Source organism: Scyliorhinus canicula, chromosome 2, assembly GCF_902713615.1.
Source record: "Scyliorhinus canicula chromosome 2, sScyCan1.1, whole genome shotgun sequence".
Classification (NCBI taxonomy): Eukaryota; Metazoa; Chordata; class Chondrichthyes; order Carcharhiniformes; family Scyliorhinidae; genus Scyliorhinus; species Scyliorhinus canicula.
In genome coordinates, this window is record NC_052147.1 from 206,042,734 (window position 1) to 206,060,586 (window position 17,853).

At 42.1% G+C, this 17,853-nt stretch overlaps 1 protein-coding gene across 4 annotated transcripts in view; it reads right to left on the reverse strand.

Moving 5' to 3' along the window:
• Positions 1–17,853, reverse strand: part of metap1d (methionyl aminopeptidase type 1D (mitochondrial)) — a 242,948-nt gene that overhangs the window by 157,389 nt on the left and 67,706 nt on the right. For all 4 annotated transcript variants that reach the window (XR_005459765.1, XM_038789417.1, XM_038789419.1 and 1 more), the window contains exons 2-4: positions 5,200–5,360; positions 3,968–4,117; positions 2,416–2,564 (exon numbers count right to left, since the gene is read on the reverse strand). Coding sequence is in view for 3 of the 4 variants with exons in the window: in XM_038789417.1 (XP_038645345.1) it covers positions 2,416–2,564; positions 3,968–4,117; positions 5,200–5,360 (460 nt within the window). In the remaining variant the exon portion in view is untranslated. The remainder of the gene's footprint in view (positions 1–2,415; positions 2,565–3,967; positions 4,118–5,199; positions 5,361–17,853) is intronic.

The following is a 17,853-nucleotide window of genomic DNA, read 5'->3' on the forward strand; positions in this document are numbered from 1 at the left end:
GACAAAACACTGAAAATTGAGTAAAATTATAATTATGTGTTTCCTCCTCTCAAGCAGCACATAGTCCTGATGATTCCGCTGAACATCCAATTTACATATATTAAAATCATACAAAGCTTCCAAAACTGAAAAATTAGAAGCTAAAATCAAGCAACCACTATCAGTCTATTGCCCTTACAGTTGAAGTTCACAGTTCATATCAGCAACGGCAGAGGACAATATTCACAATTTATTTTAAGACCACAGCGCTGCCATATGTGCATTAGGAAGATTTAAGTTCTACCAGGGAAACAAACTTTATTTGATGAATTAGATTTATAACACTTGGGTAGTAAAAAAATATTCTCAATATTATGTCTTGAAATGCTTCAAATCATTATTCCTGCCAGGTTACTGGCATATTTTTCCTAGTCGTCAACAGATGTGAACAGATTTAATCAGTTTCAGGCAGACCACAAGATAAGTAATTTTATATTAGGAAATAACCCTACAGTGTAGCTGGGAACGGAGATATTTTATGCGATTCCAATTCATGGAAGACCATATAGATATGAGTTTGCAGTGATAAACACGAAATGATCCTTTGGTCCATTCAGTGTCCCACACAACTGCAACATCTTGCTTTCATAATATATACACTGTCCATTAGATTGTAAGCATGTAAACTCAGAGTCAGGGAGAGTTACCAACTCAGTTTGAATACATTCCTGGAGATTTCATCACATCACCTCCTGTTAATAATTGCCCCATTCCACACAAGCCTGCCATTGGTCACCCAATACAGCCATCCTTATGACACATCGCTTTCCCACTAAAGACAATGGGGGCGATGATCCCACAGGAATCAGGAAACACGACTCTCGCCGGAGAGATCACGTTTGCCGATTTTCCTCATTGCTCGCAGGCGACGTCAAGAGGTTCATTGCCACAATGATAGTGAACCTCATTTTAATAGATTTGAATGATCTTAAATGTTATTAATGGGCCCCCCGCTACATGATCCCCCTCACTGAATATTCACTCCGGCAATGTTTACAACAGGTTTGGCCAAATGAGAAGCAGTCGAGGGGATCCTTCCAGGGTCACAGAGGTTAAGTATAGTGCCCGGAGGGTAGAGGGACATGCCCAGCACAGGGTGACACTGCCAGGTTCACACAGTGCCAACTTGTGTCGGGGGCAGTGCCAGGGACAGGCCCCAGTAGGAGCCCCATGGGCGAGGGGGGAGTGGAGATTGATCACTGAGGATAGGGTGGAATGCCGGTGAAGACCTGGGGAGTGGTGGGACACCCTTTCCCACAATATCTTTGTGATGGGGGGTTGGGGCTAGTTAGGCTGGTATGCTGATTGGGGCGTCCTTTAAAGAGGGCGGGCCGATCTGTGTGGAGCTTGTTGCCGCCCCCCCCCCCGTAAAATTTCCCAAAGGGAGTATCAGAAGGATTAGCAGGCCAATAATCAATCTGGGTTAAACCGCATCATGAATGCTCAGTCCACGGCTACAAGACCTGGAGTGGAAATTGTACCCGAAGCAACGGGCATTATCCACCCAGTCACACAACGTCCTACTCACACAAAGTGAACTATTACTGTGAGGTGAGAGAAGGGAGGAAAATGTAAAAAAAATGTTAAAAATAAGAAAAATATCCGAGAAGCTACTGGTGCATATAACAAGGCAGTAGCCCCTGAAAGAGAAACAAAAACAAAGGGTTAATGTTTAAGTAGAGAATTTTCACTCAAACATTTAGGGTGATAACAAAATATTTTAATGTTAAAGCTGCCATATCATGGAGAATAGATGGTCCCCATATAAACTGATAACTTACTTCTCTTTATAGATCGCGGTGCACCTGTGATGTATTTCCCGCAAATATTGCTTTAAATGCATATTTTCTTTTCCGGTAACAAAATGAAATACCGCAATTTGTGGCATATCAAGCAATCCGGCATCGAAGACGATCCCATTTTTCAAATCTCAAAAATCATGTTTCTGTATACTTGGCTTAAGTTGATCCCTTTCCAACCATGATATGCTATACTCGTGTTAGTAGTCAACCTCAATCTTCCATCCCACAAATACATGTTTTAGATACTGGTATCGTATAACACGGCGCAAGAGGTCAAACAGGTGTCACGGGCTGTGATTCAAAAACATGTGGGAGTTTAAGCCACTCCGTGCATTGGATGCCGATGACATTTCAAAATGGCAATCGGCCACACCCAAACAAGCGGTTCACTTTTATACTCACCATGTAAATCGATTCCCGTTTTTTGGAGGGATGTTTTGAGGCTTCAAAGGCCGACTTATATGCCAGTGATTTACAAGTTAATACTGATGAGGAATATAACATTTAGACCTTAAATGCTTTCGGAAATCAAAGTATAAGATTGATTCAATGGCCAAATTATCATGAACTATACCTGTCAGGTATGCCATGACATACTACATTGTTCACAGAAGTGCAAACAGACTTTGGAAATCCTCCATAACCCAGTGGTGATGGGTATGCATCGTTTCGGATTGTTTCACGATGAACAATGTAATCCAACTGCTCAGTTGTCATGCCAGCCTAAAAAGCAAAAGTATTGCAATGGAAGAAATGTTACCAATAATATTACATTTTTTAACATGTGCCTTCTATTAGCTAAAGTCAGGATAAATACAAAAGCTGTTTTAGCTATAGCTTCTTTTTGTCCTGTTAAAGTAAGTTTCATCATAGGTAGACTGGTTTAAAGGAGGATACCAAATACAGCAACCTCACTCCAGTAATAAACTCAGTATCTTATTTTACTCAGTTGTGTACACCAAATTAGAAACGTGGACATGCAAACCAATGTTGGCTTCAGTTTGAAATTATGTTGAAGCAATCAGAATTGAAGAATCCAAGCTTCTTTGTTGTATGTGACATATTTTTTTATTTATTTTATTTAATAAATTTAGAGTACCCAATTCATTTTTTTCCAATTAAGGGGCAATTTAGCGTGGCCAATCCACCTAGCCTGCACATCTTTGGGTTGTGGGGGTGAAACCCATGCAGACATGGGGAGAATGTGCAAACTCCACACGGACAGTGACCCAGAGCCGGTATCGAACCTGGGACCTCGGCGCCGTGAGGCAGCACGGCTAACCCACTGCACCACCGTGCTGCCCATATGTGACATGTTGACAGTAAGTATGACATTTAATATATTAAAACTTATCATATTACAATGGATTAATACTAAATTCAAACTGGACCATAGTATTGTGAAACCAGATATACTTAATTCAGAATGCTGAATTTAGAACTTGCTCTGTTTCTTGTATGGTTTGGTGTAAATATTTTTCCCTTTGAAGTTGTGACTTTTATTCAGTCTACCTAAAAATCTTCAGTTAAGCAGTCAGATGAAGATAGTTTTTAAATTATTGATACTTGAATATCAAATCAATTTCAACTTAATGATTAGAACACAGTATCTGCCCAAAGTAACGAAACCGAAGGTATGTGTTATATGGCTTAATGTGCCACCATTTGATTTTCCACTTAAATTTGAATTATGCTGAAGTAATTATTGGGCTAGTAAAAGCTTGAAAACTGTACATGAAATCTGATTTGACAATAATTATTTATCATTTCAAAGGAAAAAAAAGAAATAGGCACCATATGTTCTTGATAAAACTTTTCAAAATGTGTTTGTACTTTATAACCAAATATTTGGAAGAGAAATTAAGCTAGTTAAAGTTTGATGTTCCTCTAGAAACTACTGAAATACTATTTCATTATTAGTGACGCCTGTACTTGTTTTGTCACTTAAAACCTTGCAAAATAATTTAATTGCATATTAAATGAATAGTTAAAACATTAGAACAAATTTGTTAAGTCAAAATATCTCACTGTCATAATTATAATAATGATCGAGAAGAGACATGAAGACACAGGCAAAATTGTTAAAATGGTTCTTTTCACTTAACCTTTTCAGCAACAAACATTACCTTTAAACTCTTTCCAGCCAAGAGGAGGATCTGGCGAGCCAGCTGACAGGCTTGTCGAAGACCCTGAATCTGATCTTCATCTTTAATTTCGATGTAGTCTCCCCAGTCTGGTATAATGCCTGTCGTCACATAGTCTGGCTTCTTTATGTGCTTGAAAAAAAGATTGAAAATGAAGATGAGAAAACTGGAGCGTGACAATGGGATCATTTTCTCAAAAAGAGTCTCCTGCTTCATGGCAGTTTGCCCTGAGTGTTACAGTGTCGACCCTTCCTGAGTCATCAGACAAACCCCAAGGCTGCTGCAATATTTCTTCAAATGCCCTTTTGAACTTAACATTGCCAACTTCTAAGTTCTTAGGAACACTGTTAACTCAAAGGACTAACACGAATAACAGCTTGCTGTTTTGTAGCCCCTGATTGAACAGGGACCGAAATTACTGAGTTTTGTTTAAAAGGAAAAGCTTGTTTACTAGCTAAAACAAAACTGATGCCAGCTTTATCAATTTCGATGAAGCACACGACCTTCTTTTAATCTATATTTCCTTTTGGCGAAATGAATTATTCATTGTCAATTTAATCCATAGAATGCAAATACCTAAACAAGAAAGAATGCTTTGGCTTTCTGGCTCAAAGGTCCAAGTTGTACTGAAAGCAGGGCCTTTCTTAAATGTGAATGCTACTTACTGTAAACATAATGACAATTAAAGAAACATGCAAAGTTCATAGAAATACACCAAAATATTTTGAAAAGTAAAGTTATAACAAGATAGCTTTGTTAGAACTACCCCTTCGTAATGTGGTGCAGATCAAATCTTAATTTTAAAAGTTTATTGAACCACAAGTGTGCTGTAATAGTTATGACCAATATAGCAAAGATATGTTTATCTTTTTCTCAATAACTGCTTAAATTGTGCGTACTTAATTTATATCAGCATTTATATAACTAAGAGCCTGAATTAAATTTAATAATGAGTCAACTTTGATTAACTTTTATACTACACCATGAGCTTGTCTTTAAAACCTGTAAATTGTATGAAATCCACTATTCTTGCCTAATATCTGAGCTCTGCACCCTTTCTTGACCTTATCTGCAATTATCTATTGAGTCTTCTTCATTATTTCTGCTTAACTTGTCACAGCTCTCATTTCACCTTAACCCCGCTTACAGGTAATCACAAAAATCAGCAGGCGGTCTTGTTGAAAGAATGATACTATAAGTCAATAACAGTATACCTTGGGTACAGGGTAAGATGGTCCAACAATAGCCGGACGCACAACACGGTTGGAGGTGCGTTGCCAAAAGATACATCTTCTAAACTGAACCCCAAATGGTTTGAGCTTGTGAACAGTGGTGAATTGTGATGAGGAAATTCTGCAGCAGGCAGTCACACATTCTGAGGAAACAAAGTCAGATTACTTGCAACTGCCAACTGTTTTTGAATATTTCATCCAGTGAAATAAAAATTGTATTCTTTTAAAGTATGCGTAACAATGAAACTTGATAAGATACTAAAACATTATGCAGCTCTTTGTTTCTCAAGAAAAGCAACTCAGAGCAATGAAAGCACAGAAACAGGCCAATCAGTCCACGAGATCAATGCTGGTGCTTGTATTGCACACAAACCTATCAAAGCTGATCTCTCCTATTGAATCAATTGGTTAAATAATTTAGAATTGGAAAATAAGACAAAAGTCCTGCAACCTTTAAACTGGTTATATTAATGTTCTGGGATGAGCTGGTAGTTTATTCACAAGAATAACTGAGTTTTCAATAAAACAGACTTAACATCCATGTCTGTATTTTCTTATTTTCTTACCCATGTACTTTCTAACTGACCTGTGTGTGAATACTCCTGGAATCAGTTCCTTTTGTATTACCTTCCTTCATGATTCATATTTTCATTGGACAAAAATAATCATTTTGATTTCTTTTTACTCCTCGAAAGAAGCCAATATCACGTACAATGTTAGCAAGCTTAATGCTCCAGGCAGAATAAATGTACTTCCTGGAATTCTGAATCTTCGTTCCAGTTTGTTTTTGTCACAGGGAGTACAGATTTTAAGTTTCCTATTAAATGTAGATTTATAAGATATAGGCCTGGAGTTTTCATTAGTTGATTTGCTTCCCCAACCCCATGGAACATGCTCAAAATTGACCGAACCTGTGAAAAGGTCAAGGAATTTCAAGCGCAAATTTTTTTTGCAGGTGTGAAAGATTGCTAGGCAAATTCCATGATGCTTTCATCCTCAGGCTCACCAAGCTCTCTGACCCGATCACAACTATAAGCAAACCTATGGGGGTACCTGCTAGGCAACAGGGCAAAATTGGCTCATGATTTGATTTTGTTTTGATTTATTGTCACATGTCCCACTGCCTCAGGAAGGCAGACAGCATTATCAGAGACCCCTCAAATCCAGGCACTAGTTTAAAAAATATTGTACCAAAAGCTGGCTCCACCCTGAAAACTGGCCACATCGCCCACCAAATGAATCACCACTGCAAATTTCTGCTAATTGTGCCATCTTGAAGCCCTTAGAAGAGGCTCTTAAGATGAAGCTGGTTCTTTGCAATTAAACCAACACGCGTACTTTAAAAGGATTTTAAACATATATTATTATTACTCCACTAAGGAACTCACCACTGTATACCAAGTTAACGAGCAAATCGCTCTTATACTTCAATAAAGCCACTTTCCACAGTGGTGGGCCAGGCACACAAATTGAGTTTATTGCATAAAAAATATTTTTAGTTGTATTAATCAAATTGTACCAAGTTACCAACCATAAATGTATCAAGGAATATTCTTTACAGCAATTATTTTAAAAATTACAATCTAAAATGCTGATAGCTCTGCTGGTTCATTGCAAATTTTATGATTAGCAAAATGCAAATTGATTTGAGTGGAAACCTGAGTAAAAGAAAGACGGTTCTCAAAACCAGGTGAATTTGGAGTGTAATTTCGGCCTGGATCGCTAACTGCAACCAAAGTAGAAACACAACCCTAATATGTTTTATCTGAAATATAGCTCAAAACATTTGATATGAAAATTAACATTTGGTGCCCACATTTACAAGCTGCCAAAGGATACTATATTTATAACACTTAAGCACCTGTCATATAATTCTGTGACAACCTTTGTATTTCATTCAGCACACAGCTACCTTCAGTGTAGTAAGTGGAGAACAGTAAGAAAATAAATACGCAAAGTAACAGCTGAATATGCATCATGTAGAATAACAAATATGTGGTATTCTAACCATTCAACTGACTATTAAACCACTTATATCTAAACCTTCTCCATTGGATTTATTTTCTCACTGCCTTTCACATACCGATTAATTCAATAAAAATCTGGAATTAAAAGGCGTATGCTGGCCGTGAAGCCATTGTTGATTGTCTTAAAAACCTATCTGCTTCACTAATATCCTTACCTGGTCTGGCCTATATGTGACTCCAGATCCACAGCAATGTGGTTGACTCTTAAATACCTTCTGGGATGGGCAATAAATGCCAGCCCAGCCAGCGACACCCACATCCCATGAACAAAATTTTTTTTTTTTAAATCGATACAATAAAAACTCTACTGGAGGGAGTGCAGAGGCAATTCACCAGGATTGATGCCTGGGATGGAACATTTAAGTTATGAAGAGAGGTTGGTTAGGCTTGGGTCACTTTCGCTGGAGCAGAGAAGACTGAGGTGTACAAGATTATGGGGGGCATGGATAGGGTGGACTGGGAGCAGCTGTTCCCCTTAGTTGAAGGGTTAGTTACGAGGGAACACGGTTCAAGATCAGGGGAATGAGGTCTAGGGGGGGATTTGAGGAAAAACCTTTTTACCCAGAGCGTGGTGACAACCTGGAACGCACTGCCGGGGAGGCCGGTAGTGGAAGGTTGTCTGACGTCCTCTATAAAGTACCAGAATGAGCACTTGGCACATCATAACATTCAAGGCTATGGGCCAAGTGCTGGCAAATGGGATTAGGTAGGCAGGTCAGATGTTTTTCATGCTTCGGTGCAAACTCAATGGGCTGAAGGGCCTCTTCTGTGCTGTATTATTCTGTGATTATCCGTAGGAAAGAGGGACAAAAGTTGAGATCTCAAGTCAGAGGCACAGCCCTCACCAAGCACTGTTCAACTGGGCATGGAAGCTGTCGATGAGGAGGAGAATCACTGAGCAGCAGCTGACAGTATGCAATGCAGGCAGGCCTTCAAAGTGTTTCCCGATTCCGGTGTCGGCCGGCGGATAACCCGCCCTGAGGAATTAGATATAGCACTTGGCGCTAAAGGGATCGAGGGATTGGGGGGGGGGGGGGGGGGGGGGGAGGAGGGAGACAGGATCAGGGTATTCAATTTGATGATCAGCCATGATCATAATCAATGGTGGTGCAGAATCGAAGGACCAAATGGCCTCCTCCTGCTTCAATTTTCTATGTATGTAACAAATCCATGCTGGTTTTCCTTAATTAATTTACAATTGTTCAAATGACATTTAATTTTTTCTTGGATGATCATTACTAAAGGTTTTCCACTAAGGTAAACTGACTGTCCTGCATGGGTTTTTCTGAACAAGTGTGTAATGCCCTTTTTTGAACAAGTGTGTAACATTTGCAATTCTCCAGTCCTCCAGCACCACCCCCACATCCAAGAAAGTACTTCTGCAATTTCCACATTGACATACCAACTTTTGGTATTGCCAATCCTCCTAATACCTCCTCTATCAAATTTTAACCCATCCTGCCTCTTCTTTCACTGAACTCTGCAGCACCTTCTTTCGTAAAGATAGATGCAACATAGTTATTTAGTTCCTCAGCCATGCCCTCTGACACCATGTATAGATTCCTTTTTTGGTTCCTTAACAGCCCTACCCTCTTCTTACTACAGTTTTCTATTTAAATGCCTGTAGTAGACTTTGGCTTCCTTTTTGCCTACCAGTGTATTCTCATCATCCTTGTCTCTCTTATTTCCTTTTTCATGTTCCACTCTACCTCTAATTTCCTGATACTTTCAACTTGAAATGAAATGAAATGAAAATCGCTTATTGTCACGAGAAGGCTTCAATGAAGTTACTGTGAAAAGCCCCTAGTCGCCACATTCCGGCGCCTGTCCGGGGAGGCTGGTACGGGAATCGAACCGTGCTGCTGGTCTGCTTGAAAAGCCAGCGATTTAGCCCAGTAAGCTAAACCAGCCCCTGACATCCGTCATACATATCCTTTTCAGCTTCATCTTATATCCTATCTCTTTTGTCATCCAGGGAGCTCTGGTTTTGTTTGCGTTACCTTTCTCCTTTGTGGGAATGTGCCTCATCTATGCCCGAACCATATCCTCTTTAAAAGGTGAGCCATTGTTTTATAATAATTTTGTCAATCAGTTTTTGACTCCAATTTACCCGGTACAGATCGAAACTCACTTCACTAAAATTAACCCTCCTCTAATTAAGCATTTTTACTCCAGATTACTGGTCATTTTCCAGAGTAAACCTAAACCATATCATCCCAGGATCACTATTCTCTAACATTTCACTTTTGCACTTGCACTTTGGCCTACAAGATTCAGTAATGCCTCTTCCTCATTAGGCCAGAAATGAACTAATCAAGAAAATTCGCTTATGCACTTCTTTACAGCTCCATTTCAGCATCCACCATGCCACTCACCCTCATCCTTATACAACGTCTAACCTCTCCCTCATAGTCACCCTTACTAAATGTATTCTACCCATCAGATGAACACATGCCATTACGCTCACTTATGTCTCTTCTTTCCCTCCTTATAGACGAGAGCACAGAACACCAAAGAGAGGGGACCCTCAAACATCTTGCAGCTGGCAAGCACTAAGGAGATGACAGGGGAGATAAATGGAGTTTTGGTGTCCCTAGCCATTACAGATGGGAGTTCTCTGCTACCTGATCACACAATTAAATAAAACCTAACCACGTCATATGGTAATCAGTCATGTTGACTTGAGTTCACCTCAAGACATATGGAGGTTGATGTCACAGGTCGCCGAGGTGTAGCCTTCTTCCATAGTTCCCGGTGTCATGGGCCATCATATGCTTCAATCAAATGAGAGCATGCACGTCTTCAATATCACCATGAAGGCTAACATGTCTACCAACATGAAGAAATTGACAGATTCCTGAGCCCTGGCCTGATAAGAGTAATCTGATCAGCACCTAAATATTCTCTATCAGAGCGGCAGCAAAGTGTGACCAGGCCATGTAAAAGATGATGGCAATAGAAGTCATGGAAATGGGAACTCCATTCAATGTGCTTCAACTTCTCATCCATACTTCTTAGTGAATACCTGAAATGCTGCCTTGACTCCCAATAGCCTCATCTGCCCCTACACAGGTGCAGGTAGAGCAGACTTTGACAGGGCCCTCAGACTGCAAAACATAGAGGAGTGTGGTAAAGGTTCTCAGCAGTCAGGGTAAGAATTGGAATTGCCTGTCTCTATCTCTGCTGAAGCTACACAGGCCATTCCACTTAGAAGTAGTAGAGAAGGAATAGTAATACTTTGTAGCAGCGCACGGATATGCACATAGGCGTTTAATAAATGTTGTTTTGCTATTTATTCAGATCGCATAAAAGTAATTTTTTCCCACTACTTTCCCATCTTGTACATTCTTGAATGCAAGTGGCCTTTTAACTTGTTTGATGATGAATGTAAGGACATGAAATTCATGAGGACAATTGGGGAATGTTCAAAGGTTGGTGGGAACGCAAGTACATAGTTGACAAAAGAATAATCAACAGAGAATATTGACAAATGGTACATCGACAAACAGTGATTGGTTACAGTGTGGAACAAGGGGCCAAACAAAACAAATACATGGGCAAGAGCAGCATAGGGCATCGCGAATAGTGTTATTACAGGGGACAGATCAGTCCGAGGGGGAGTCATTGAGCAGTCTTGCAGCTGTGGGGAAGAAGCTGTTCCTATGTCTGGATGTGCGGGTTAACAAACAAAGAACAAAGAAAAGTACAGCACAGGAACAGGCCCTTCGGCCCTCCAAGCCCATGCCGACCATGCTGCCCGTCTAAACTAAAATCTTCTACACTTCCTGGGTCCCTATCCCTCTATTCCCATCCTATTCATGTATTTGTCAAGATGCCCTTAAATGTCACTATCATCCCTGCTTCCACCACCTCCTCCGGCAGCGAGTTCCAGGCACCCACTACCCTCGGTGTAAAAAACTTGCCTCGTACATCTCCTCTAAACCTTGCCCCTCGCACCTTAAACCTATGCCCCCTAGTAATTGACCTCTCTACCCTGGGGAAAAGCCTCGGACTATCCACTCTGTCTATGCCCTCATAATTTTGTAGACCTCTATCAGGTCGCCCCTCAACCTCCGTCGTTCCAGTGAGAACAAACTGAGTTTATTCAACCGCTCCTCATAGCTAATGCCCTCCATACCAGGCAACATCCTGGTAAATCTCTTCTGACCCCTCTCTGAAGCCTCCACATCCTTCTGGTAGTGTGGCGTCCAGAATTGAACACTATACTCCAAGCGTGGCCTAACTAAGGTTCTATACAGCTGCAACATGACTTGCCAATTCTTATACTCAATGCCCTGGCCAATGAAGGCAAGCATGCCGTTTGACTTTGTGACTACCTTCTCCACCTGTGTTGTCCCTTGCAGTGACCTGTGGACCTGTACACCTAGATCTCTCTGACTTTCAATACTATTGAGGGTTCTACCATTCACTGTCTATTCCCTACCTATATTAGACATTCCAAAATGCATTACCACACATTTGTCCGGATTAAACTCCACCTGCCATCTCTTCGCCCAAGTCTCCAAACGATCTAAATCCTGCTGTATCCTCGGACAGTCCTCATCGCTATCTGCAATTCCACCTATCTTCAGACTTCTGTACCTTCTGCCTGATGGAAGGGTCTGGATGAAGGCACTGCATGGATTTGAGGGGTCTCTGATAATGCTGCTGCCTTCCTGAGGCTGTGGGACATGTGACAATAAATCAAATCAAAACAAAATCAAATCATGAGCCAATTTTGCCCTGTTGCCTAGCAGGTACCCCCATAGGTTTGCTTATAGTTGTGATCGGGTCAGAGAGCTTGGTGAGCCTGAGGATGAAAGCATCATGGAATTTGCCTAGCAATCTTTCACAACTACACAAAAATCTTGTTGCGGCTGCACCCCAGCTACATATTGATGGAGTGGAAAGCCTTGCAATTGATGAATACTCCTGGTTGTTCTGGGTGCCTGGATTGTGCAGTGTGTGCAATCGATGCTGCCCTCCACCAGAGCAGCGAAGCAGATGACCCACACACTCTGACTGGTATCTTAGATGGAAAAGTTGATATAATTGCCAGCCTGGGCAAACAACCCATCAGCCACTCATGTTATGCATTTGTGTGCAGTCGGCCCGTAGATCCTGCATTTGGTTATGGTGAAGCCTGGGAAGAATCTGGAGGCAAAAATGTTGAGGGCAGTAATGGCTTTGCCATCCATAAATAATGACTGGCTAGCCAAGTCCAGCAGATCTTCCTCTAGGAGGCTGCAAGTGTCTGTCACCAACCAATATGACACCCTGAGCCTCTTGAGACACTAACATTCAGACGTATCAAGGAAACTGAGCCTCTGCCGATAAACCTGTTTTGTGAGAATTGAACCTGTTCCTTATTTTGGTTCCCTTTATGTTGTGCAGCTGCATGTCGATGAGCAGCAGGCTCCTGCAGATGCTGTTGCCAGTCATCTTGGTTTTCCTCTGAGGTCCAATCTATGGAAACATAAGTGGCACCCACCCTCGTGCTTGAGCAGGAGGTAGTCGACTACCGTGCGAGGGCGGCACGGTAGCATAGTAGTTAGCACAATTGCTTCACAGCTTCAGGGTCCCAGGTTCGATTCCCGACTTGGGTCACTGTCTGTGCAGAGTCTGCACGTCCTCCCCGTGTGTGCATGGGTTTCCTCCGGGTGCTCCGGTTTCCACCCACAGTCCAAAGGTGTGCAGGTTAGGTGGATTGGCCATGCTAAATTGCCCTTAGTGTCCAAAATTGCCCTTAGTGTTAGGTGGGGTTACTGGGTTATGGGGATAGGGTGGGGGTGTGGGCTTGGGTAGGGTGCTCTTTCCAAGAGCCGGTGCAGACTCGATGAGCCGAATGGCCTCCTTCTGCACTGTAAATTCTATGAAGACTGCTAAATTGCAAAAAGTAACCTCTCAGCAAAAGTGGTGATCCTGACTCTCCCACTTGCAGGTAAGAAAGCAATTGTGAATGCTAAGCATTTATTGGCATTGCGTCTGGGATTGCTTCAGTTCCAGTTGTAGCTGTGTACTGGCCTTCAATTCAATGGTGAGTTTCAGGAACCCCTGGAAACCCATGCACCCGCACGACCTACTCTCGTAGATATTTTTTATGTACAAAGTTGATGGCCCTTTGAACCATTGGGAATCCTGCCCAAGTAATTTTTCCGCTCCTCCTGCCTCTCTGGTTATGGAGACCCTAATGCAGCAATATATGGCAAACTATTGAGATGTTGGTAATATTGCACACTCTATCTCGGAAGTGTTAGCTGTGTTTAAAAGCATTACAGTAGATACATCTCCAGGGCCAGATGGCATTTGTCCCAGATTTCTCAGGGAGACACGAGATAAAATCGCTGGGCCTCTAGCAGACACCTTTGTGTCCTCGTTGGCCACAGGTGAGATCCCAGAGGATTGGAGGATAGCCAATGTTGTCGCGTTATTTAAGAAGGGTTGCAAGGATAGCCCGGGTAATTATAGGCCAGTGAGCTTGACATCAGTGATAGTGAAAGTGGTGGAAAAGATTCTCAGAGATAGGATCTATGCACATTTGGAAGTGACAAAGAGCATGGTTTTGTACGAGGGAGGTTATGTCTCACTAATTTAATTGAGTTTTTTGAGGAGGTGACAAAAATGATTGACGAGGGAAGGGCTCTGGATGTTGTCTACATGGACTTTAGTAAAGCATTGACAAGGTTCCTCATGGCAGGCTGGTGCAAAAGATTAAATCACATTGGATCAGGGGTGGATGGATTCAGAACTGGCTTGGTCATAGAAGGCAGAGGGTGGTAGTGGAAGGGTGTTTTTCTGAATGGAGGTCTGTAAGTAGTGGTGTTCAGCAGGGATCAATGCTGGGCTCTCTGCTCTTTGTAATACATATAAATGACTTGGAAGAAAACGTAGCGAGTCTGATTAGCAAGTTTGTGGATGATACTAAGACTGCAGGAGTTGCGGATAGTGGTGAAGATTGTCAGAGAATACAACAGGATATAGATCGGCTGCAAAATTGGGCAGAGAAATGGCAGATGGAATTTAACCCGGACAAATGTGAGGTGATACATTTTGGTAGATCAAATTCATGTCGGATCTATAAAAAACGGCAGAACCATCAGAAGCATAGAGACCGAGAGAAATCTGGGCGTGCAGGTCCACAGATCCTTAAAAGTGGCAGCGCAGGTGGAAATGGTGGTAAAGAAAGCATTTGGCATGCTTGCCTTCATAGGACAGGGTATCGAGTATAAAAACTCGAAAATTATGTTCCAGTTATATAGAACGTTGGTTAGGCCACATTTGGAATACTGTGTCCAATTCTGGTCACCACACTACCAGAGGGATGTGGGGGCTTTGGAGAGAGTACAGAAAATGTTTACCAGGGTGTTGCCTGGTATGGAGGGTATTAGTTATGAGAAGAGATAGAGTAAACTGGGATTGTTCTCCCTAGAGAGATGGAGGCTGCAGGGCGCCCTGATAGAAGTTTATAAAATGATGAGAGGTACAGATAGGGTGAACAGTTGGGAGGCTTTTTCCTAGGGCGGAAACAACAATTACAAGGGGGCACAAGTTCAATGTTAGGAGGGAAAAGGTTCAGCGGAGATGTGCAGGGGAAGTTTTTTTACACAGTGGGTGGTAGTGGCCTGGAATGCACTGCCAAGTGAGGTGGTTGAGGCAGATACGTTTGCGACCTTTGAGACTTATCTGGATAAGCACATGAACAGACAGGGTATAGAAGGCAGTTGGTCTAGATAGGACATGTGATCGGCACAGGCTTGGAGGGCCGAATGGCCTGTTTCTGTGCTGTATTGTTCTTTAAATGCTAGCCATTGTTTGTCATGTCCTCTAATATAGTTTCCCAATGTATCTCTGCCAACTTGTCCCTCCTACCTACCACTTTGCTTTGTTCAGATTGAAGACCCTCGTTTCAGATTTAACTAAATCACTTTCAAATTCAATAGAAAATTCGACCATATTATGGTCTCTCGAACCCCTTCACTACAGGCTTATTAATTAATCCTGTCTTATTTCAAAATGGCCTGTTCCCTAGCTGGTTCAACATACTGATCTAGAAAATATCTTGCACACATTCCATGAACTCATACTCCACATTATTACTGTAAATTTGGTTTTCCCAGTCTGTATGAAAATTGATTACTGCATTATCCTTATTACCTGTGCATCTAATTTCCCGATTTATTTTCTGGCCGAACTACAACTACTGTTATGGTGCGTTCAAACAACTCCCACCAATGTTTGCTGCCCCTTGCTTTTGTTTTGTGCTCTTCCACTCTGATTTTCTGAGTTATGCCCTGCTCTCTACTGTTTTATCTCATCATTTATCATCAGAGCTAGGCCTCCTTTTTCATTTTACCATTTCTTCTAAAGGTATCCTGGAATATTTAGCTCCCAACTTTGGTCACACTGCAACCAGCTCTCAGAAACAGTGATTACATCTATTAATTTATAACTGTTCTAGTAATTAATCTAATTTGTTGTAAATGCATCACTCATTCAAATATAGTGCCTTTAGATTTGACCATTTCTAATTTTTCCTGTTGCCATGTTAATCATTAACTGCCCTATTGCATGAATTATTCTCACTGTCCCTTCCTGATTCATTAATTTTTTTATCCAAAATGTTGCTTATTCCAGAGCCTTTGCCTTCTCTTTCCTGAATCCTACCATTCCCCCCTTCCTCCTTTATTAGTTTAGATCTTTGTCCGCGGCCCTAATTATTAAATTCTCCAGGACACAGATTCCAGCCAGTCTAAGTGAAGTCCATCCTAATAGAACAGCTCCCTTTCCCCAGTACTGGTCCCCAGTGGCCCATGAAGCAAAATTCCAGTTTCTCACACACTCCTTTAGCCATGCATTTATTAACCTCTTAATCCCTTTATCTATACCAATTGGCATGTGGCTCAGATAATACCCCAGAGATTATCTTTAGGCCCTGCATTTTAATTTGTTCCCTAACTCCTCAAACGCTCTCAGCAGAATATCATTTCTATTTCTACCTATGCAGCTGGCTCTTACATGGACCGTGACAACGGTATCCTCCATTCTTCCACTCCAAGTTCTTCTCCAGCCATGAGGAAATGTCTTTAACTCTGGTACCGAAAAGGCAACACAACCCTCAGAACTCCCATGAGACTGCAGAGAACACTCCCCTGACTAGACTGCCTCCTATCGCCATTGTCTTCCTCTTGATTCCCGTCACGTGGCGATAGTAATTTGCCCATCCACCCTGCAGTCCTTATTCTCATCTACACAAGCAGCATGTACTTTAAGTTTGTTTTTCAAAATCAAGGACTAACTCACCTCCATGAATGAAATTAAATGAAAATCGCTTATTGTCACAAGTAGGCTTCAAATGAAGTTACTGTGAAAAGCCCCCAGTCGCCACATTCCGGCGCCTGTTCGGGGAGGCAGGTACGGGAATTGAACCGTGCTGGCCTGCCTTGGTCTGCTTTCAAAGCCAGCGATTTAGCCCTGTGCTAAACCAGCAACTCCTGGATCCCCATACCTTCCTGACTTGTAGTCATACCGCCTGTCCCTGACTATTGAGCATGCGTCTTTGCGGTTGCCATGTATTAACAGGGAGATTTAGTGGAATCACGAAGAGCACCATTCCCTTAAGGTGCAGTTGGTGTCTGACGATACACAATGAAACATGTTGCTAAATTCCTGTAACTTTGGCATCAGAAAGGTGAAGAGAAGTAGGAAGGAGGAGGTAGCGGCATCCATGCCCCCATCATTTTAGACAGGCTGTCCCCAAGCAGCTCTTCAGACTCTGATTTCCCTGAATCCCATTGCACATCACCGCTGCACACAATTCCCCAATTTTCTAATCCTTTGCTACAGACCATCAGAGAACTTCTTGGCCAAACTGATATTTTCTTTTATTCTTTCATGGGCTGCAGGTTTTGTTGGCAAGGCCAGCATTTGTTGCCCATCCCTAATTACCCTTGAGCAGGTCATGGTGAGCCACGTTTTTTGAACTGTTGCAGCCTATGTGATGTAGTAACATCCAGTGTCTCTTGGAAGGTGGTTTTAGGTTTTTGACTCAGTGACAGCGAATGAAAGGCATGATAGTTCCACGGCAGGATGGTGTGTAGTTTGGAGGAGTGTTCCCATGAATTTTCTGCCATTGGCCTTCTAGGTGGTAGAGGTTACAGGTTTGGTATGTGCTGTTGAAAGTGGCTCGGTTAAATGATATTTCTTAACACTTTTGTCCAATTACATTTCCAATCATACGAACAACCTGAACTATTCACCCGCGTCATAGAATTTACAGTGCAGAAGGAGGTCATTCGGCCCATTGCGTCTGCACCGGCCCTTGGAAAGAGCACCCTACGCCTCTACCCTATCCCCATAACCCAGTAAAGCCACCAAACACTGAGGGGGAATTTACATGGCCAATCCACATAACCTGCACATCTTTGGAATGTGGGAGGATACCGAAGCACCTGGAGGAAACCCACGCAGGCACAGGAGAAAGTGAAAACTACACAGAGAATTGAAGCCGACACCCTGAAACTGTGAGGCAGCAGTGCTAACCACTGTGCCACCATGCTTTCTCTTAGTGCCTATCTTCCAGGTGCCTTTTCCTGGCCCAGTTCTCCTACCC